The sequence below is a fragment of the Schistocerca serialis genome, chromosome 8, assembly GCF_023864345.2.
Source record: "Schistocerca serialis cubense isolate TAMUIC-IGC-003099 chromosome 8, iqSchSeri2.2, whole genome shotgun sequence".
NCBI classification, from domain to species: Eukaryota; Metazoa; Arthropoda; class Insecta; order Orthoptera; family Acrididae; genus Schistocerca; species Schistocerca serialis.
This window is the reverse complement of record NC_064645.1, coordinates 472,497,592-472,521,384: the sequence shown is the minus strand read 5'-3', so window position 1 is coordinate 472,521,384 and position 23,793 is coordinate 472,497,592. Positions and strand designations below refer to the sequence as shown.

General features: G+C 44.6%; 1 protein-coding gene across 1 annotated transcript in view; it reads right to left on the bottom strand.

Annotated features, from left to right (window-relative positions):
• Positions 1 to 947: 947 nt before the first annotated feature.
• LOC126417076 (putative inorganic phosphate cotransporter) overlaps positions 948 to 23,793 on the bottom strand; it is a 188,726-nt gene continuing 165,880 nt past the window's right edge. Inside the window, exon 10 of the mRNA XM_050084971.1 lies at positions 948 to 1,082. Within this exon, the coding sequence (XP_049940928.1) occupies positions 948 to 1,082 (135 nt within the window). The remainder of the gene's footprint in view (positions 1,083 to 23,793) is intronic.

The window sequence follows — 23,793 nt, the reverse complement described above, 5'->3', positions numbered from 1 at the left end:
TAATTTGGTGTCTTGTACAAAGAGGGATGAAAACATTGAATCACAGCCTTGCCAAATGTATCTTAAACTGTAAATTAGGCCAGTAGTGTCAAAACATGAGCCACATTGTTTCTTTATTGTTATTGGACAATAGTTAGATGGAAAAATAACATTGTGGAGCGTAAACTGAAGATCCATTTTGCCTTGCACCAAAGTGGGTGCAAAGTCAAAGTACAGTGGAGTTCAGGCACCAAGTTGGCGGGGGGGGGGGGGGGGGGGTACAGAAAGAAGATGGTAGACTCGAGGGGGTACATATTTTAATAATTTTAATAGCCTGTAAAATGCTAGGCTGTGTGTGTGTGTGTGTGTGTGTGTGTGTGTGTGTGCACATGCAAGCTATCTCCCTCTTCCATGCATTTCCCCTCGCCTCTCAACCTGCCGCGGCATGTAGGCAACTGGGGCATGTGACCTCACAAATACGTACGGCATGGGCCAGAAGCCGCATTAATATGCCACTCAAGCTTATGTCTACAGGACGTTTTCTCCTTCAGATAGTTATACTATCACCTCCATGTATAGCATCACTTCACAACAGGACATCCTCCAGATGTCACCTTATTTTCCATGTGCATGGCGACGCCACCTGTACACATCCCATATCATGTGGCCTCTCTGTATGTTCGAGGACTGCCATACTGACAGCGTCGAGGTGATTATAATTTCTGCGTGATCATTAGATATCACATAGTGGCTGGTTGTCTTTTGATACGCTGCCAGGAAGCGCTTCTCAATTCTTACCTTACTGTCCAACTGAATAATAATGGGTTCCATAGTCAATAATTGGTAAAATAAATTGCGTTACGTCAGTAATACAAACATGCGTGTACTGTGAAAATTTTATTTATAAAAAAAACGTCTGTGTACTTGGACTGCATCCAACAGAAGGAGTGCAGTGTTTGGTGCCCGTATCAAGAAGCTGTCTGTGCCTCCTTCACGTTCCAAGGCTGCATCTTAGCGGAGCCAAAGATGATAAACACGAGGCCGCTCACGAAGTACAGCCCAAACCCAATGAAGAAGATGATTCGCCACTGCTTTACGGTATTCTGCAACAAAATAAGACATACATGTGACTACATAAAATACCGAGCGAGACAGCATCAGTTTATAGACTCGCTATACAGAATTTGATTCAACAAAAGTGGGATGCAGTTTGATATCTTCAGAGTTATGTTTCCTTAGAATGGATACAGTTACTGGTTGATTCAGTCGTGACGGACAAAGATGATTTCCCAGTCACACTTTCACATCTACATTCATACTTCGCAAGCCACAAGTACGTGGCGGAAGGTACTTCCGGTACCATTGTATCATCCCTCATTCCTGTTCCATGGAAAGAATGATAATGAATGTCAATATACCTCCTACTGAGCTCTAGTTCGTCTGATATTGTTATCGAGATAGCGTTGCGATATGTATGAGGGAGGAAGTGTCACGATTCCCGGCTCTTCCTGAAAGTGCCGGCCGTTGTGGCCGAGCGGTTCTAGACGTTTCAGTCCAGAACCGCGCTGCTGCTACGGTCGCAGGTTCGAATCCTGCCTCGTGTATGGATGTGTGCGGTGTCTTTACGTTATTTAAGTTTAAGTAGTTCTAAGTCTAGGGGACAGATGACTTCAGGTGTTACGTCCCATAGTGCTCAGAGCTATTAGAACCATTTTTTTCTTGTTTCTGAAACTTGCGCTGTTGGTATTTCAACAGTAAACTTCTCTTTGATGTACAATGCCTCTCCTGTAGCGTCTGCGACTAGAACTTGCTGAGTACCTCAGTAACGCTCTCGCTCCGACTGAACGATTCCAAGTGCGCTGCTCTTCGTTGGGTGTTCTGTACTTCTTCCCTAACCTAACCCAATGAAGGTCGCAGGCTCACAAGAATAACCAAGAACCGGTCGAACAAGTGTTTTGTAAGCAGTTCCTTCGCTTGTAAATTGCATTTCCTTAAGATTCTTCCAATGAACTTCAGCTTTTCATTTGCGTTTCCTGCAGTTTATGTCAATTCTGGACGACTGTGGGGTATGAGCTGTGCTGTTTGGCACATCACTAGATGCCGTATCCTGATCTCTTGCGACCCTCAGGAAAGGGAAGCACCCCATACGACCATGCAAATTAATGTGAAGGAAATAATAATGTCACGCAAACGGAAACGCCTTACTGAAACCATAATTAACTGGGGTGGTCGAATCAAGCACAAAAATATGGGAACCACACCATGCATGTAGATGTACTGAAGCGGGGAGGGAGCATCTACCTGTAACAGAAACCAGAGCTCGCTATAACTGTTACTGCCTAAAGTCAAGCACCGGTATGCCAGTCGGTAACGAGAGAGCAGCGAGGGCTGTCGTCAGCCAATAGCATGCTGACCGACCCCTCTCCAGGACGACAATGCGACCGCAGCGATCTTTATGCGAAGAGAACGTAAGCGCCACTCCTGACTGGCTGTGGCCCCAGTTCTACAGCAGCTTGAAGACTAGCACCTGGATAGATGCGTCAAAGCTTATTACTCTCCTTGTACATTCTATGTAGCTCAAACTTGGAATTGTTATTCTTATTTTGTCTGTCGCCTTTTCTTGCGATACATCTCTGTAAATACAAAGTTAAGTATTGTAATCATTTACTTTTGTAATAAAATTCATTAATGCGATTTGTCTGAATGTTGTCTAGCGAGCTGACAAAGCAGGTTTCCTAGACACCTCATATTTTGATGACTAGGCAGGATTCACCATTTGACGACTAGACAGGGGTCAACATTTGGCGACGAGTATTAAGAAGAACCCAGTGCTTGGATACCACAGATTTTCTTTAGTGTTTTGCTGGCGCCTTGATTCTATTTTGTGTCTTTCTTTGCTGGGGTGTGTTTACTTGCTTTCACAGTATCTCTTACAGTGTTTTTTCTATTCAGGGTTTTCAGGTGGGCGCTGCACAAATTTTCTTTGCTTCTGTTGAAACATCCCCTTAGAAAAATTTGTAAATGACAGTGCTGGAAAACCTCTACGTTATTTGGTTTTCAAACGGCTGAGCAAAACTGAACGTACTCAAACATTTCTCTCTTTACTTGTTCTGATCAACACCAAACTGACACACAATATTTTTTTTAGCGCAACGCAATCTGACTTTCAATAATCCCTACAAAAGAATGGCCCCGACTAACAATAACCTATACCTTTCATGAACCACTTACCTCACAGAAATCTTCGTTACTCAAACTACTGCAATACAGCGAGCGCCAATACTGCCAGATAAATAAAAGATTCTAACTACTGAAGGCACTAACTACTGACAGGCATAGTTAGCAAATGAAAGAATTTGATGGAGAGCAAGCAATGTATTTACCTTAATAGTGTTCAACCAATCTTACAAATTTCCTTTTTCTGACGGACACACGTCCAGATCGTCCGCTCTCAAAACTCTGCCATCTGTCTCCGCACATCCACCACCGCTGGCGGCTCACCTCCAACTGCACAGCGCTACGCGCTTTTCACATCCAACTGCTCAACACTACACAAGCGAATATTCCAACAGTGAGTCCAACCAGCCACAGACTGCGCACAGCACAGTCAGTGATTTTCATACAGAGCGCTACGTGGCGTTACCAACATAAAAACCTGAACAGCCTACTTACTGTGCTTATTTTTATAGTTTGCCTTGTCTGTTCTGCTCAGGCGCCTCAGCTGCAAGCTATAGATGCAGTGCAGCTAACACAGATGTTTCAGTTTCGGACACAGCAAATTACCTCACTGATAAACACGGTACAGTAGCTACTGACAACTCAAGCTACCACTTGAACAACACGCAACACCTGTAGCTCCAAGTCCTATACTGTCTTTTCGCCAGTTTCATGAACAAGAATGGGAATGGCTCGAATGGTTACAACAGTTTGAAGCGCACGTAATTGCTCACCATATACCAGGTACTGTGAAACTTCATTAGTTTTAGTCAACGGCAGGAAGTGCTGTGTTTCCCCCCATTCAGAAATTGTTCCCTAAAGCCACTCCGAGTGAGCTTCCCTATGATCAGGTTGTAGATTTGCTAACTATTGTCGTGAGTGGGTAACAGATTTGCAGTGTATGATGATGAAGAAATGCAAATTAAAATGTGTTTGTGGTGTTTTATATTCAGATGTTATGTTGCATGATGTGATCATGTACAATGTACCTGATGTCAAACTTGTTGTTTTTGTTGTGGTCTTCAGTCCTGAGACTCGTTTGATGCCGGCCGCGGTGGCCGTGCGGTTCTGGCGCTGCAGTCCGGAACCGCGGGACTGCTACGGTCGCAGGTTCGAATCCTGCCTCGGGCATGGGTGTATGTGAAGTCCTTAGGTTCGTTAGGTTTAAGTAGCTCTAAGTTCTAGGGGACTTATGACCTCAGATGTTGAGTCCCATAGTGCTCAGAGCCATTTGAACTCGTTTGATGCAGCTCTCCATGCTACTCTATCCTGTGCAAGCTTCTTCATCTCCCAGTACTTACTACAACCTACATCCTTCTGAATCTGCTTAGTGTATTCATCTCTTGGTCTCCCTCTACGACCGAGCGAGGTGGCGCAGTGGTTAGCACACTGGACTCGCATTCGGGAGGACGACGGTTCAATCCCGTCTCCGGCCATTCTGATTTAGGTTTTCCGTGATTTCCCTAAATCGTTTCAGGCAAATGCCGGGATGGTTCCTTTGAAAGGGCACGGCCGATTTCCTTCCCAATCCTTCCCTAACCCGAGCTTGCGCTCCGTCTCTAATGACCTCGTTGTCGACGGGACTTTAAACAGTAACCACCACCACCACTCTCCCTCTACGATTTTTACCTTCCACGCTGCCCTCCAATGTTAAATTTGTGATCCCTTGATGCCTCAGAACATGTCCTACCAACCGGTCCCTTCTTCTTGTCAAGTTGTGCCACAAACTCCTCTTCTCCCCAGTTCTGTTCAATACCTCCTCATTAGTTATGTGATCTAGCTATCTAATCTTCAGCATTCTTCTGTAGCACCAAGTAGAGAAACCTCCACCATTTTGATATCTCGCAATTCTCCTGTGACATGGGTTCATGTTGCTGCTCGTAGTGTCGCCGAGGCGAAGAGCAGCGAGTGGAGTGCTTGGGGAAGGAGGATCTGATTAGCTTTCCTCGACTTCTTATTACTGTTTACTGCGTTCAACTTGGATGTCAAACTTAAAGACCAAATTTTGAAACAGTCAGATCCATCATTTCAGCACATAGTTCAAACACTAAATCAGTATGATTCAGGTGCCATGACGGCTGATAAATTTGAGCAGCTGATTTGTCAGATCGAGTAATCCCTTGGTTACAACCAGCCCAGTAGGGAGCGACAAGCCGGCCGGTGTGGCCGTGCGGTTAAAGGCGCTTCAGTCTGGAACCGCGTGACCGCTACGGTCGCAGGTTCGAATCCTGCCTCGGGCATGGATGTGTGTGATGTCCTTAGGTTAGTTAGGTTTAATTAGTTCTAAGTTCTAGGCGACTGATGACCTCAGAAGTTAAGTCGCATAGTGCTCAGAGCCATTTTTGAGGGAGCGACAGCATGCGCGCGCCATGCTGCATAAACAGTTCTCCACGCCGCATAAACAGCTCTCGACACAGGCGAATGGAATTAATTCATGCCCTCGGTGCTATTCACAGCACAAATGCCAAGACTGCCCTTCAAGACAAGCACAGTGTTAACGCTTGTGATTGGAAAGGACATTTACAACCTATATGTTTGCAACGGAGCAAACATAAGGATTCTGCCCACTCATCTAAATCTAGTCACAAGGCCCAAGTAATCCATGCAGTGAATTCAAAGCGTGCTGCAGGCATTAGCAAAACTAGCAAACAGTTTCTTCAGTACTATGTCAGTCCAACAAACGTTTTGTTCATTTGCATATTAGTGACAAACGTGTGATATTTCAGTTGCACACGTGTGCCTCTGTTACATTGTTGAATCGTAACACATATGACCTGTTAGACTCCCCTTGCCCGTCTAAAACTAGCACTCACCTGACGGCTTATAATGGACAAGACATTCCATTTCTCGGAAAATGTACTTTGCCTGCCATGTATCGCTTTGCTACAATGATGCGATTGCTAAAGAATTCCCTGAACTCTTTTCTGAACGTTTACGGAAGGCTAACAGTTCTGTTGCACATATTACTATGACAGCCAATGCTCAGCCGAAATTTTGCCGTGTCACAACTGTTCCCATTGCCTTACGGCACAAAGTGGTGGCTGAAGTTAAAGAATTGCAAGATAGCAGAGCTATTGCGCCCATGTAAGCTAGACAGTGGGCAAGTCCACTGGTTTTGCTCCCCAAACCTTCAGGTCACATTCGCCTCTGTGTTGACATTAAGCCTACAGTCAACCAACAAACTGTGATTGAGACTTATCCACTGCCACGCCCAGAGGATCTCATGGACAGATTAGGCGCTGGTCGCTACTTTTCAGAAATTGATTTGCGCCACGCAGATCTTCTAATACCACTAGATGAAGAACCTCAAAAAATATGTGTTGTGAACACTCATTTGGGTTTGTTTAAATATTTGCGTTTGCCTTTTTGGCAGTGCTTCCACACCCGCCCTTTTACAACGGTATTTTGAACAGCTGACTGCCCAAGTACCGAACTGTTCAAATTATTTGGACGATATTGTCGTAGCAGGTCGTACATAATGAAAAACACATTGCAAATTTGCGTGCTTTGTTTTGTGTGTTATATGATGCAGGACTAAAGTGTAGACTGGAGAAGTGTGATTTTTTTAAAAACTTGAGTTGTAGTATCTTGGTAATGTCACACACAGTCAAGGTGTACATCCTCTTCAGTCACATCTGTTAGCCATCCGTGGCCTGCCTGTTCCTCGCAATGTCAGTTTTAGGGACAATGAATTATTGTATTCGGTTCAAACCGAATGCTGCACAAATAGCAGCTCCACTGTATCGTTTGAGTCGCAAGAACGTCCCCTTTGTTTGGACAGATGAGTGTCAAGAAGCTCTTCAAAAACTTAAATATGCATTGCTCAGTCATGGATGCTTGGTTCACTTTGATCCTACCAAACCGGTTGTGTTGCAGGTTGACGCTTCCTCTTACGGAATCGGTGCAGTGCTTTCATACAGATTTGGTTATAAAGACAGACCTACTGCTTTCGCATCAAAAGTGTTGTCCAAAGCTGAGTGTAACTATTCACAAGTAGAGAAAGACCATTGGCTATTGTGCATGGTGTCACCAAATTCCACCATTATTTCTATGGCAGAAAATTCTCCTTCCTAACTGATTACATCACAAGCCATTGCAATCCCTGTTTCAAAAATGGTTCAAATGGCTCTGAGCACTATGGGACTCAACTGCTGAGGTCATTAGTCTCCTAGAACTTAGAACTAGTTAAACCTAACTAACCTAAGGACATCACAAACATCCATGCCCGAGGCAGGATTCGAACCTGCGACCGTAGCGGTCTTGCGGTTCCAGACTGCAGCGCCTTTAACCGCACGGCCACTTCGGCCGGCAATCCTTGTTTCATCCGACGAAGCCGGTTCCTTTACAAACTGCCCAAAAATTGCAATGATGGGCTTTGTTGTTGTCTTAATACCAGTACGAGATTGTGTTTCGCCCGACAGCTCAACATGGTAATGCGGACACACTTTCATGTCTTCCGATTGGCCCTGATACAGACTTTTACGCTTCTGCTGCATCTTGTCACATCGATATTCATGATTCTGAATTGCTTCAATCCTTTCCTCTGAACTACAGGAAAATTTCACACACCACGGAAGCTGATTAAGATTTGAACAGTTTGCTAAAATACATTCGCCCATTTTGGCCTCGCTCAGTGCATAGCATAAAGAACTCTTTAGTGCGCCGATACTTCGCACGTCCGCATAGCCTCGCAATACAGCAAGGTGTGATTCTTGTTCAAAATGACAGTGCACAGTCACGTGTGTTGATAACCAAAGGTTTACAAAATGAAGTGTTGCAGTTACTTCACCAAGGACACTGGGGGATTGTTCATACGAAACATCTAGCATGTCGACACTGTACTTGGCGGGGTATGGACAACCAAATACAACAGATGACGTCACAGTGTCACGCACGTGCCGAAAATCACTCTGCTCTGCCACAAAAAGTCTCTGCTTGGCATAAATCGCAATCAAAAATGGTTCAAATGGCTCTGAGCACTATGGGACTCAACTGCTGAGGTCATAAGTCCCCTAGAACTTAGAACTACTTAAACCTAACTAACCTAAGGACATCACACACATCCATGCCCGAGGCAGGATTCGAACCTGCGACCGTAGCGGTCGCGCGGTTCCAGACTGTAGCGCCTAGAACCGCTCGGCCACTCCGGCCGGCAAATCGCAATCACCATGGCAACGTGTGGACATAAACTTTGCGGGATCTTTTTGGAACACTCGTTGGTTGGCTGTGGTAGACGCTTATAGCAAGTTTCCTTTTGCTGTGCCAATGAACTCGAGAACGTCATGTAGCACAGTTCAGGTGCTGTCCTCTATTTTTTGCCTCGGAGGTTTGCCTGAAGTCATAGTGTCGGATAATGGCCCTCAATTCACGTCAAATGAATTTGAAACATTCTGTGAATGCAATGGCATACAGCATCTAACTAGAGCATCGTTCCATCCAGAGTCAAACGGCGAAGCGGAATGTTTTGTCCGAGCCTTCAAGCAGCAGATGGCCAAACTTCGCACTGCACGCATCAGGGATCAAGCATTGGATCTGTTTCTCGCCTCTTGTCGATCGCATGCGCGAGATGGACCATCGCTGGCGGAATTGCTTCACGACCACCCTGTAGGGTCGCAAGTTGTTGCGAGAAAACGTTTGTTTTTGGATAGCTTGCTGCATGTAACTTCAGGGGCTGACATCTAGCGGCCTACCCGGGAGACACACGTGCACCTGGCAGTGCCTGCCGTGGGAAAGCTATTCAATCTCTCTTACTGAACGCTTACATTCACTACCTATAAGAACCTAAATAAATGATATTAAATATTATTCAATCATTTTCCAAATCGGTACACTACCTTTTGTTATTCAGGAGAAAATGGTATAAAAATTTCAGCATTGTAACTATCATAGTTCCGGAGACACTTAGAAAATTAAATTTAGTTAGGACCTATAGTAGTTTATCTTTTGGTATCATTTAAAAAACATAAACAGAACTCTCAGTGTGCATAATTAATTAATTGAGATTTTAATATTAAAATTTTGATTATTTATCGTTTTCATAATATAAAAATCAGACAAAATTATTATTTGTGTCTAATATTGTTGTGGAAGTAAATGTGAGTAAATAAGATTGTGTACGTGGGAAAAATGAGATTGTGTACGTGGGACATTCGTCAAATTTTAATGTTGCATTATATACCTTCTTAAGTAACTTGCAAGAGTTACACAATCCTGTCGCGGGAAAATGATCCTAGGGGATTTACCCACTTTGCTGATGACGTAAGTCTAGGTGTGATTGCTATTGTAACAGAGCAGCCAGAAAGCCAGTTGGAGGAAAATTTGTACCTAAAGAATATTTCCATAATTATTGTCTTTTCGTTTTCGTTTATTAAACATTACTTTAATATTTGTATGTCAGATTGACGCAAATGCATCTGTGTGTAAGGATTGGTGCAGGCCAGTTTTGGTGCGAATATGATCATGAGCGAGCATTCTGAATGGCAGCGAGTATGGTCAGCCAATCAGAATTGAGACATTTCCTGTTCGTTACCTGATAGCTATACTGGGAGTGAGGCTGGAAGAAGGGAGTCGCTCGCTAGCTTTGAATGTGGACGGCCATGTTACTACTGCCAGTGTGTAAGATGAAGAATTAGTTGGTGTTTGAGTTATTGGTGAGCTAAGTCGATAGCAGTTGTTGTTCAGGACTGCTCGGCAAAATTTAAGAGAATTTGACTAAATCTGTTGGACGGATATTTGCGTGTGAAATGTTGGCCTTCATAGTATCCGTGTGGCATGTTTCAGTATTCAACTACTGAGCATTTTTTGGCGAGCAGTTTCTTTTTTACAAATCCACAAGAAGGACCAAATTTAATAATTCATATTAGTGATGATATTAATGCCTGTGAAAACGTTGTTTAATTGGGATTGGCTTTGGACAGATTTCTGGCTGCTGTGCGTGTGAAATGTGTGTATGAGTTGTGAACTGGAAAGAAATAGCCAATAGTTTAAATGTGGACTGAATAATTCGTTTTCTTTGGCTGTCAAGGACAAAATAAACATTTTTGTGTGGAAATTTCAGACATTATTTTACAGAAGTGAATCCATTATCTTACTGCCCGATAAAATTTTTAATACTGTATTTCTACAGAAATTTCTTTCATAACTAGAGTTGCACAGCCTCAGTAATTGTAGATATTAGGTGGTGTTTTTCATCAATGCTGCTTTCACATCATCTCGTAAGTATCTACATTGTCGAGGGAAGGGACATTGAGCAGACGCCGTTCTGAGGTACGTGAATTTTAATTTGCAAAAAATGGTTCAAATGGCTCTGAGCACTATGGGACTCAACTGCTGAGGTCATTAGTCCCCTAGAACTTAGAACTAGTTAAACCTAACTCACCTAAGGACATCACAAACATCCATGCCCGAGGCAGGATTCGAACCTGCGACCGTAGCTGTCTTGCGGTTCCAGACTGCAGCGCCTTTAACCGCACGGCCACTTCGGCCGGCTTTAATTTGCAGCTTGCTTCACTCAGTGCTAGCGAACTTTTTAAAACCCCGCCAAGCCGCAACCCCATTGGACACTGCTCCACCTGCTCCACCCTCCTCAGCATCCGGCGCTGAAGGAAGGTCGCAAATATCGCTTCGCGCCGCATGATATTGTGTTTCACACGGTGGTCGCCAGGCGAGATCCTTCGTCGGCTTGGAGCATGCAGGTATCTCATTTCAGGCCCAGACAGATTGCAGCGCCGACATCACAATCAAATTCGCCACTGTCATGTACACGGTGATTTTTCTGTATCTCTTCCCCCAAATTCACGGATCACGAGGACAGCGCGGCCACAGCTGCCTCCAGAGGGTGTCATCACGACACCGCGGGACGACCCCATGGAGACGGAGCCTTCACCTCCTCCACCTCCTCTCGTCCTATCAATGGAGCTGGACCCGCCCACGCTGCAGAAGCCAACGTGTTCTACATCTGGTTATGGGCCTCAGGAGGTGGACGCGTACCCTTCTGGTCGTTTTCAGGCGGGACGTTTCCGCCAGAGCGAAGGCTGGTTGGTGGGGTACGAGTGGAGGTCTGCCGTCCCTTGCAGCCCCAGCTTCGAGTCCGTCGCAGCATCCACGCTCCTGCCCCCACTGCTGTTTTTGTGTTGCCTTTACGACGACGGTCCGTCGCTTTTTTTGGAGGGGGGGGGGAGGGAGGGGGGGTAATATTACGCCAATTGCACGCTGATCGACCGCTTTCCAGATCGACAACGTGACAGCAGCGGCCTCTATGTAAAAAGAAGATAAGCGCTGTGCCCGACTGGCTGCGGCCCCAGTTCTACAGCAGCTTGAACAATAGCAACTAGATAGAAGCGTCAAAGCTCATTACTTTCCTTGTACATCCTACGTAGCTCAAACTTGGATTTGTTACACTGAAGAGATTCCTTATTTTGTCTGTCGCTCTTTTCTTTCGACACATCTGTGTAAATACAAAGTTAAGTATTGTAATCATTTACTTTTGTAATAAAATTCTTTAATACGATTTGTCTGAATGTTGTCTAGCGATCTGAGAAAGCAGGTTTCCTAAACACCCCATATTTTGACGACTAGGCAGGATTCACCAATAACAGTCACAAAAACTAGTGGTCACTGTAACAGTCAGGTGTCAGTGGATGAATTACATGCTGATAAAACTGAATGAACATTTAATAGCTGGACAATGACTGTAAGTGTAAAATGTAACCTTGCCATCGGTGGGTGGGCACGTTAAAAGCATAGTTTTGAGAATATTTCGCAGTTACGACCAATGACTGGAAGAACAGTTAGTTGCTTACAGAAAGAACAGGGAAAAGTAATTACTAGCAACAGAAAGGTCACCAGACTACAGAATGAGACCAACTAGCTGGCTGCCTTAAAACAGTACAGCTGGCTCCTGAAAGGGGTGAACTAACGTCTGCCGATATTTTTGCTTTATATTATATTTTTTTCGCAAGTTCTGGTAAATATTAGGATTTGTTCATTTCAAATTGTAGTAGAACGTACTTTTACTTTTACTGTGTGAAGGAGTCTTACTACTTTTTGAGCTCGCATCACGTCCACCCATTCTCTTTGACTGTGTCAAGGAAGTATATGTGGCACAAACGAGAAGTCTGATTTCACTGGGGAGTGGCGGTGTGAATGGAATAACAAGATTCCCGATGTGAAGAAACAGCACACCAGTTGTGTTAAAAAACAATTTTTAATGCAACTAGTGTGCTATTTCTACAAATCGGTATTCTTTAAAAAGAGTTCCTGAACATAATGAACAAACATCTATGTGAGAAGACTGGTCCTTGCGGCCGGCAGAGTTGTGTGAGTGGAAATGCTGACGTAGTCGGCGAACAGCGCTACCAACGCAAACTGCAACGTTTAACTTCACCACGCAATCTTGACACTATAAAAGCTACGTAGGTGGCGTTTGGAGAAGTGAAAAAACAGACAAGTCGACATGAAGCATTCCGAACAAATCCGATGTGTGACGAAACAGACCGTCGGACGCATCACACACATTTTATTGCGCCACTTACATGCAGGTACCATTGTCAGCAAAGTGGTTATCACCAAGCACGAACGTGAATCGTTTCCCTTTCAGTTGTTGCTCTTAGGGAGATAAGCAGGCTGCTAGCTTGTTGTCGTACAGAATATCAAATAATAAATCAGTACTTAAATATACAGCTCTAAATCCGGCCGCATATTTACACTGTGCAGCCAATATTTTTATTGGCTGTTACGTCGATTTTTTTTCCGTCAATATATAGATACAAGGTTATTACAAATGATTGAAGCGATTTCACAGCTCTACAATAACTTTATTATTTGAGATATTTTCACAATGCTTTGCACACACATACAAAAACTCAAAAAGTTTTTTTAGGCATTCACAAATGTTCGATATATGCCCCTTTAGTGATGTCCCCATCAATGAGTTCGAAAGCATCGTTGATGCGAGCTCGCAGTTCTGGCACGTTTCTTGGTAGAGGAGGTTTAAACACTGAATCTTTCACATAACCCCACAGAAAGAAATCGCATGGCGTTAAGTCGGGAGAGCGTGGAGACCATGACATGAATTGTTGATCATGATCTCCACCACGACCGATCCATCGGTTTTCCAATCTCCTGTTTAAGAAATGCTTCTGCTTTAGCCTTTTCCGTAAGATTTTCCAAACCGTCGGCTGTGGTACGTTTAGCTCCCTGCTTGCTTTATTCGTCGACTTCCGCGGCTACGCGTGAAACTTGCCCGCACGCGTTCAACCGTTTCTTCGCTCACTGCAGGCCGACCCGTTGATTTCCCCTTACAGAGGCGTCCACAAGCTTTAAACTGCGCATACCATCGCCGAATGGAGTTAGCAGTTGGTGGATCTTTGTTGAACTTCGTCCTGAAGTGTCGTTGCACTGTTATGACTGACTGATGTGAGTGCATTTCAAGCACGACATACGCTTTCTCGGCTCCTGTCGCCATTTTGTCTCACTGCGCTCTCGAGCGCTCTGGCGGCAGAAACCTGAAGTGCGGCTTCAGCCGAACAAAACTTTATGAGTTTTTCTACGTATCTGTAGTGTGTCGTGACCATATGTCAATGAATGGAGCTACAGTGAATTTATGAAATCGCTTCAATCATTTGTAATAGCCCTGTACATTGATATATCGAGGACCGGTAAATGATATTCGTTTAAATATCGATGTATTCGACTACCGATATTTTGTAAAATATCAACAGTCCTAGTTGCTTCCGTGTCAGTCTTTGCAACGTTGGGCCAGCTTATCAAACTCACGTGACGTGAGTGCAGGAGGCAGCGGTGGCTCTGGCTGGCCACTCAGCCATCTGTACTCACAACGGAAACTCCCCATCGCACTCGCCTTAGATTAAGTGGTAAAATGGCCAAGCGAATAGCCTGTCAGAAACTGAACGCAGATGAAGCAGGAAAACAAGAAGAAGCTGTACTGAACTGTGAAAAAACAAGCAAAATAGAAACAGTGAAAGGTCCAAGCTGAAGATGTTCAACATTGAGCGAATTGCAAGAACCATGCCGTCGTGGGTATGTGGTCACGGTATTGGACGGCAAAGCGGAGATCCGTGTCCAAATCTCTGTTGTGCCTTTTTTTCACAAATTTATGCACTGTCCCTTCCGGTCACTGACGTGTCTGTTCTCCTTCTGTAGTCTTGGCAATTCTCATAATACACAGTGGTTACAGAATATGAGTCATATGGCAAGAATATATTTGAGACCTGGTAGTCAGGGAAGGCAGGATTCGGTTACGATTGTGGACGGGGCCGTAAGCGGTTACTATTGGTTGCATTTTACAGCTACCCACAATTTATTTTAAACCAGTAATTCCAGACTTAACAATAAATTAAAAATACCACACGTTATTAATGAAGGAATAAACAACTGTGTAAATAACAGTAATTTCAGTGAGTTACAATTTAGCAAATCACCATTAAATACAGATACAGCAGGTAATGTTTTAAAAGCAAGTCACTGTAATCTGGCCAGAAGGCCTTGCACGCCAGGAACTGCAATAGATTAAGAATTGCTCAAAACTCGCTGTAACTTACAAATTACAGGTGTTGAAATATTAAAGGCAAGTGGGCACGAACACAGCAGAAGGCGTGAGACGCCAGGAATAGCAGTAAATAAGGTTTTAAGACTTACTGCTAAAATACAAATACCAAATTAGAATTTTAAGGAAAATGACCACAATCTCGGCTGAAGGCCTTACACGCCAGGAACGGCAATAACACAAAAAATTTAGAAACCTGCTGTAAAACAGCAAATACAATAGCAAAGGTTAATTAAAAAACAAGCAAGTGGTCACCAAACGGGTGAAATAAGACCTCCTTTTTAGCATACACACGTCTTACAAGAACCAAGGGTCCGGCAACAAACACTTTCGCGAGGGATGAGATAGGCAGCCAAGCGTTGTATTCACTTCACAAGGTGGTAACTCAGACTAGTGGCAGTCAAACGAATGACTAATGATTATCATGCTGAAGCTACTTGACATCCGATAAACCAAATGCAACGATGCAAGAATACGCCAAAGCCGGAACCGGCGGTCTGCACACCGTCCCCAGAATACGGTGTTTAGAGCGCCCGGAACGAGAAGGGAACCACTACCACCGGAGTAGAAGAACCACCAACCGGCCTTCAATCAAGAAAACTGTCAAAACTACACGTCTTACCGGACAGCAAGACGAGGGAACGTACACTGCCATTACATACACTAACCCCCAGGGCAGGTAAATGCGGCGTTGGCGGCCACCAAGCAAGAAAAATTACCGCTGGTTGAACTTAACAAATTGTAACAAGTTGAACGCAGTAAATAGTAATAGGAAGTCAAGGAAAGCTAATGAGATCCGCCTTCCCCAAGCACTCCACTCGCTACTCTTCGCCTTGGCAACACTTCGAGCAGCAACACGAACCCAAGTCACTGGAGAATCGCGAGATATCACAATTTTGGAAGTTTCTCTTCTTGCATTGAAATGCACTCATTTTAAAGCTTGCTGGTTCCGGTTTACGACGAGGTCGTGCACCCTCATGACCACAGGCCTTCCATCCGGCAGTCCATGCGTGCCGCCAGCGGCCCTGGCGTGTTCTGGCACTGTGCGGACCTGGCTCCTCATGAGTCCCCAACCGAACTGGCCCACTCACACCGCCCGGAGAAACGACGACGTCGCCCCAATGATAGGGCAACTGTTGCTACATATCGATAACCGGCGCTGCTGCCACTAGCGGACAGGCAACGCTTGAGAAACCGAATGGCGCCAGTCAACACCAGAAGAAGACAAAAAACCGCAACCATGCCAACTAAACGATACCGTCTGGCCTCCAACAGAGAGCGGAAACCGACGAACAGCACCAACGCGAGCCGCAGCACGGCTCAATATTACCGTTGCAAGTAAATGTCATGAACAGTGAGAGCAGGCGAAATGTCTCATAGACCTCTCACAGAAACGAAAACAACAAACAAACTGGTGCGAAGTATATTACAGAGAAGGAGTTCAAGAGTCAAAACTTCCAAAACGGAGCGCAAGAGGCATGACATGTGGCACTTGTGCAGAACAAATGCGAGGTACGTACGTCTGGAGGTCCCTTCGCTACGCGCCATTGTTGCTAACGAATGTTACACCACGATACAGACACAGACCTGAATACAGCGAACAGACGCGTTAATGATCGGACGGACAGTTCATAATGTTGTGGAAAAAAAGTGGTGCATGAGGAAGATTGGAACCCACATCTCTGCCTCCGCAGTCCAACAATGTGACCACATGACCAGGGCGCCACGGTTTTTCTACGCCGCTCGATATTGCACATATTGATCTTGGGCTGTTCACTATTTCTATTTTGCTTCTTTTTCCCAAAGTTCAGTATAGCTTCTTCCTGTTTTCATGCTTGATCTGTATTCAGTTTTTGATGGGCTATCCACTGTGCCATCTTACCACTAAACCTAAGAGGAGGCGATAGGGAATTTCGCTTGTCAGTAGTCAAATGAAGACATCATTCTGTATGACAGCAAAGCTCGACTGATCAGTCGCCCTATTACAAGTCCTTTCTCCATGACCTCCCGGTGTAAGAATTCACTCCTCCATGTCCTATGCAAATGTACTCTATCTTAATCCTCTGAGAATTGGCTGTTTCTGTCAAAGCAGCAATGTAACCAGACACCGGAAGCAGATATTGCGAGTTCTGTCAAGTAACATTTTGGTAATATAGTTAAATAAATTTCTACTCCTCCAGATTTAGGTATTATTAACCAACGGCGTTGTTGCGTGAGGAAGAATCCAGGAGGCTTCTGCTACTCTACAATACGACTCTGAAGCTGACAAATAAGGGAGCTCCCTCGTAGGCACGCATGCAGAGGCGCGACCCCTATGGAAAATAATGCAATGAACCAATCGAAACGCATGTTTTAGAAATTTAAACAGAATGTTATTCCGTAGCTTGGCCGCTGAAGCAACGAAACTTCTCACACTGCCCTGTAAAGAGCGAAGCCTGACTAGCTTTTGTATCATTCTAACGGGATTCTTCGAACAACGCTGTATTTTTCTCTGGCAGATACAGTAGCTGTTCCCAAGAGGCACCTTGAGTGCGTAGGATGGAGGGACACGAGTGCTGTGTCGGCTACCTGAGGCTGAAACTCAGCTCTGAACTAACGAGTTTACGTCCCTCTTAAGAAAACTCTTATCTTTTGACAGCCAGCTCGTAGACTCCCAATTATGAAGTCCCGTAAGTATTAAAAGAGGAGTGAAATGAAGGCAATAAACAGGACAGTCACTGTGGGTACTGTATATGGTCTGCAATTAGGAAGCAGCGCAAAAGAATGACTACATTGATCGTGGAGCTGAGCATATAATATTCTAAAATACGTGCTGCGTGACAGTTTAAGACAGAACCTGTCACGTAACGTGATCCATATTACGGATCCAAGGCATTTTACGGCAGTTACCCTGTGCAGTGATTTGTCACCAGTAGCATGATCGAACAATCCTATTTATGCGTAATAGGTTACACATGTTTACGTTCAGTAAAATTACCGCCCCCTGCACCAGCTGTCGATCCCTTACGGGTCTTCCCGCATTTCGCTACAATATTCTTGCGCTGCAACCTGTCTAAAAACAACTGTATCGTCCACGAATAGCTTACAACGTTATCCTCTAGGTAATTAGTACGTATTGTAAAGGGAAACGATCCTTTCAAGCGTTTTGTGGGTGCTCTTTCAGTCGCTTTTGCATCTGTCGATTTTGACTCCTTAAGAGCGACATGTTGGGTTCTGTCTGCAAGGAAGCCGTGAATTCAATCACAAGTCTCGTCCCATACCTACTACGGTCGTAGTTTGTTCGCCAAACCACGCTGCGAAACTGTACCGAATGTCTGTATCGAATGATTTGCGGAAGTCAGTGAACGAGGCATCAACATGGACGCTCTGGATGTCATGGACGAACAGGTCGAGCTGAATTTCGCAAGATCTCGGTTTGAAGAATTCGTATTTTTCTTTACAGAGAGGATTTTATACCTGACACCTGTGTCAATGGAATTCAGGACTAACAGACACGGCATAGCACCCTGCAAGATTTCATCAGTATCACTACTGAGCGGCCATTAATTCAGAGAACAATATTTTGATCAGGCGTCGACACGGTTCATGATAGAACAGAACACACCTCTGTAGCCCAAACTAATGACAACACTGCTGCGGTGCAGCTCGACTCCAAGGAATTAGTTAGGCTGAAGGCACAGTGGTAAGTCACTGGATTCGCATTGGACAGGGCACCCACTGAAATTCCCGTCCGACCATCCAGATATAAGGTTACTGTGGTTCTCTAAATCGCTAAAGGCAAATAAAGAGATGAGTTCTTTGGAAAGATCACATCTGATTTCCTTCTCAAACCCGATTTTGTGCTCCTTCTTTAATGACGTATACCATTCGTTCAATGTTTCTTATTTTATCTAAATATTTATAAAAGTGGTCGTATATATAGGCAGAACCTAAATCACTGGGTCGCTTTGAACCAAACTTGATATATAATTACTATCTGTAATAACCGCTCTAAGGGCAACAAACACCTACCACCCATGGAAGTGTGGTGGGGATGAAAAGGGATAGAGAAACATGTCTCAGAAACGCCTGGAGGAATCTCAACCAAATTTCCTATGTACATTACTCGTTACTTGTATAAAAATACTGAGGTTGTAATGTATCCCTACCTACAATATGCCAGTGCCATGTAAAAATATTCGATAACGACTGAAATTAATACTGTAGCCGTAGTTTTCCCCATACACGGTGCAAATGTTTCTGGTTGCCTCTGCTGCTGCCACCCTTCTATTGAACTCAAACAGAAGAATATGTCCGAAATGTTCCGATTTTTCCGCTTGTCACTTTATTTTCTAGCGTCCACAGCTCCACTAGCTACCTTCAAATGACGCAACGACAGTACGTGAACTGAAATAGCAATACCGAACTACAAATAAAAATGGCAATCGATAAAGAAACTCATAGCAAGAAGAATACCAACAAGCAAAATAAAAACACTATGAACTTATGCAAGAATCTAATATATTGTGAATAGTAGTGGTACTCTGCACTCCATTACGGGACTGCCATAGATACCTTTTTGTCGGAAGATTTCCCGCGGTTGAGAGAGACATGCTGTTTGCTGGAAGCTCTCCAAAATCTAATCACGCTATTATTTTGTTCATCAGGTGGCAGTGTGGATCTGCGTCAAACGCCTAGCAGAAGTCAGGGAATGTGGCAGCCACCTGGGGCTCCAGTGTGTACTGCCTTCTGGGTCTCGTAGACGATCGCAGCAAGTTTTGTTTCACATGATGACAAAGTGTGCAATACGTGGTGATTCCTGCAGATGACATACACTCTCTCTCCAAAATGGTCGCAATACGAGAGTATAAAACGTGTTCCAGAATTCTACAACAGAATGACGCAAGCGATAGAAGCCTGTAGCTGTGCCCATCTGTTGGACGCCGCTTCTTGCGAACGGGATCGGCCTGCGTTGTTGTTTCGTAGACAGCTGCTGTGCTAAGGGCCCTGTACACCGTTCGAGCAGACAGTGTTTGTAACGGCCGCCTCCACATCTGGGGCCCTATTCCCTATCGTTCACACCGATCGGTGTAGTAGGTTTGTCTCGGTAGTGACGTTCTTTATCGAAATATCCTATTCAGTAAGCTTCTGAGACTTGTTACCGAACGGTCCTCCCACCGATTTTACGACAATTGTACCGAGAGGGTTTGGATTTCGGTGTGGCCCTGTCGATCGGTGAGCTGTGGTTTATGTACACCTATAATTTGTTATTTTAAACATTGAAAGGTGGCTACACTGAGTCACAGCGCCAGAGATTGCGCCAAAGAGTATTATTCAGCCGCCTCCACTGGCTGTGCTTGTCGAGAAGTCGTCGTGGAGAGTGCTTATTGAGAAGTGGGCAGTAGGAGTTCTGAAGTAGCCGTGACGAGTTGTGAGCACGTTGTATGCAGTTGTTCTGATGGGCTAGACAGCCGATGCTGTTCGATTGCGGATGTTGTAATGATCAGAGTGTATTTTTCGTCAATATATATGATTTGGGTACTCTACGGCGTCGTAAAATTAAACCAATTTTCATTTCACTTTTTCACCCTCTATCTAACGCTTCAGAGAGATGGATGAAGGAAATCAATTAGCCGTGTCGTCTTTATTGTCATCAGAATCATAGAACGTGGGATCAGTATCTTCATATTTTTCAAAACATTCTGAATGAACTCCCAAATGAATCAACTTCTTTACCGCCTGTACTGATATTAAAAAATAGAGCACCGACAAATCGCATTTCTGAAATAGTTCCTGTTCCGCCTACACGGAAACTGCGGCATTCTGAAGTTGTCAACCTGGCTCTACAAAATATTGCATCTGCGGCTGCTAGAAGAGAGAAATCAGCTAAACGTCCTGGTCGTTTAAAAACTTTGTCAGTTGGTCAAAAGGTGTTAATTAAGTCTCACCGTTTGTCTCACAAAGGAAAAGGCTTGTGTCGCAAATTTTTTCTGCTTTATAACGGTCCATATAGAGTTCGCAAAATTATTCATGATAACGCTGTTGAAGTAGAAACTCTTAAATCTCGACGCTCTAAGGGAATACATCATACACTCCTGGAAATTGAAATAAGAACACCGTGAATTCATTGTCCCAGGAAGGGGAAACTTTATTGACACATTCCTGGGGTCAGATACATCACATGATCACACTGACAGAACCACAGGCACATAGACACAGGCAACAGAGCATGCACAATGTCGGCACTAGTACAGTGTATATCCACCTTTCGCAGCAATGCAGGCTGCTATTCTCCCATGGAGACGATCGTAGAGATGCTGGATGTAGTCCTGTGGAACGGCTTGCCATGCCATTTCCACCTGGCGCCTCAGCTGGACCAGCGTTCGTGCTGGACGTGCAGACCGCGTGAGACGACGCTTCATCCAGTCCCAAACATGCTCAATGGGGGACAGATCCGGAGATCTTGCTGGCCAGGGTAGTTGACTTACACCTTCTAGAGCACATTGGGTGGTACGGGATACATGCGGACGTGCATTGTCCTGTTGGAACAGCAAGTTCCCTTGCCGGTCTAGGAATGGTAGAACGATGGGTTCGATGACGGTTGGGATGTACCGTGCGCTATTCAGTGTCCCCTCGACGATCACCAGTGGTGTACGGCCAGTGTAGGAGATCGCTCCCCACACCATGATGCCGGGTGTTGGCCCTGTGTGCCTCGGTCGTATGCAGTCCTGATTGTGGCGCTCACCTGCACGGCCCCAAACACGCATATGACCATCATTGGCACCAAGGCAGAAGCGACTCTCATCGCTGAAGACGACACGTCTCCATTCGTCCCTCCATTCACGCCTGTCGCGACACCACTGGAGGCGGGCTGCACGATGTTGGGGCGTGAGCGGAAGACGGCCTAACAGTGTGCGGGACCGTAGCCCAGCTTCATGGAGACGGTTGCGAATGGTCCTCGCCGATACCCCAGGAGCAACAGTGTCCTTAATTTGCTGGGAAGTGGCGGTGCGGTCCCCTACGGCACTGCGTAGGATCCTACGGTCTTGGCGTGCATCCGTGCGTCGCTGCGGTCCGGTCCCAGGTCGACGGGCACGTGCACCTTCCGCCGACCACTGGCGACAACATCGATGTACTGTGGAGACCTCACGCCCCACGTGTTGAGCAATTCGGCGGTACGTCCACCCGGCCTCCCGCATGCCCACTATACGCCCTCGCTCAAAGTCCGTCAACTGCACATACAGTTCACGTCCACGCTGTCGCGGCATGCTACCAGTGTTAAAGACTGCGATGGAGCTCCGTATGCCACGGCAAACTGGCTGACACTGACGGCGGCGGTGCACAAATGCTGCGCAGCTAGCGCCGTTCGACGGCCAACACCGCGGTTCCTGGTGTGTCCGCTGTGCCGTGCGTGTGATCATTGCTTGTACAGCCCTCTCGCAGTGTCCGGAGCAAGTATGGTGGGTCTGACACACCGGTGTCAATGTGTTCTTTTTTCCATTTCCAGGAGTGTATATCGAACGTTAAAATTTTTGTGGAATGACATACTTTCGAGAAACCAACAGTTATACTTAAACATGCAGAGAATACAAGGATACCGCGCCGTGTTCCAGTGGCGGCACATACTTAAAGCAACAGTCAAGTCTGCGCGGCGCACAAGTCGTTGACCGCAAACAATTGCTTCCTACGTCACGCGCCTACAGCTGATCGAGCGCTCAGTGCGAATGCACTGACAGCCGTAAACAAATACACAGTGTAATTTCTCCGAATAAATTCAGTATAAAGCTGTAGTGACTTGATAAATTATGTTATTAACGTCCAGTATTTTTCAGGATACGGTTGAATAAAATATTTAAGAACTTCAGGTAAATTCAGTGTGTGTCCGACGTTAAGAGGACTTGCTATCGAGAAAATTTCAGGAAGAATGTAATTTCGAAGAAGAAAGTAATAAACTAAAAAGGTAACTATTAATTGAGTTTATTTTTCAGGTAACATATTTCCACTTGGTACGTACTTTAGACGTAATTTGCTGCTCGCGATTACGTGATTCATACTTCGTGTTAACTGATATTGACAATGACTGATTAATGAACATGGTTGTTACTTGTGTATATTATGCATCGCTTGGCTGCACTGCTTTTTCACTGATTTCATACTTTTTTTATTATGTGCCTGCTGTGCTTATTTATTTAAATTATAATTGTCACCTGATTAGTTGTGCTGATATGGTTATGTATGTAAGTTACACTTTGTGATTTATCTGCTTGCGCCTTCATGTTTACTTATTAAGATTACATATGAACATTTATTTGCTTATGCTGAAATGATGCTAATGACCTGTTTGTTATGTAAGATACATATTTGCTGCTTTTCGTTGGATTGCATATTTATACATTTCTGTTTGTTGTCATAACTACTCTTTAATTTGGTATATAGAAATGCTGATATACGGTGTACGAACATGGAGTTTAGGTCACACTATGGTATTAATTATAAATTGTTCGCTTGGCAGAGCCTCGTTGTAGGGATTGTGCTGCATCGTTTTGTTGACATTGTGTTCTCTACTGGTATATTTACTCGCTATTGCATGTTTTGCTTACGCTCAGTGCCTTATATTTTTAAGATAAGAAAATGAACTGCTATAATTCGACGAACGACATTAGTACAAGAAACTTCATAGAAGTCACATGAGCTGGAGGTTTTGTGGAAGCTGTACAAATTTATGCTAATAGAAAGGAAGCTAACGACATGAAATACCAACACTAGATTTAGACCATTGACAGCTATTACACTGCATTCTTCGTGAGCAATTGAAATAGTAAGTGACACTTGACACAAGAAATACTCCACATGTTTGCTTCTGTTTTGCCATGATTCTTGAAGTGGTGTACACACTGTGAAATATTACGATGTATTCACTCAAAGTCTTATGTTATCTTTCATACTACGTACTCGTACTTATTTACTGAAAGTTATTCGAACTAAAGGCTGTTAGAGGTCATGTATGCATTTCTTTTATTTTGTGATGGACAAGGTAACCAAAATGTATTTTA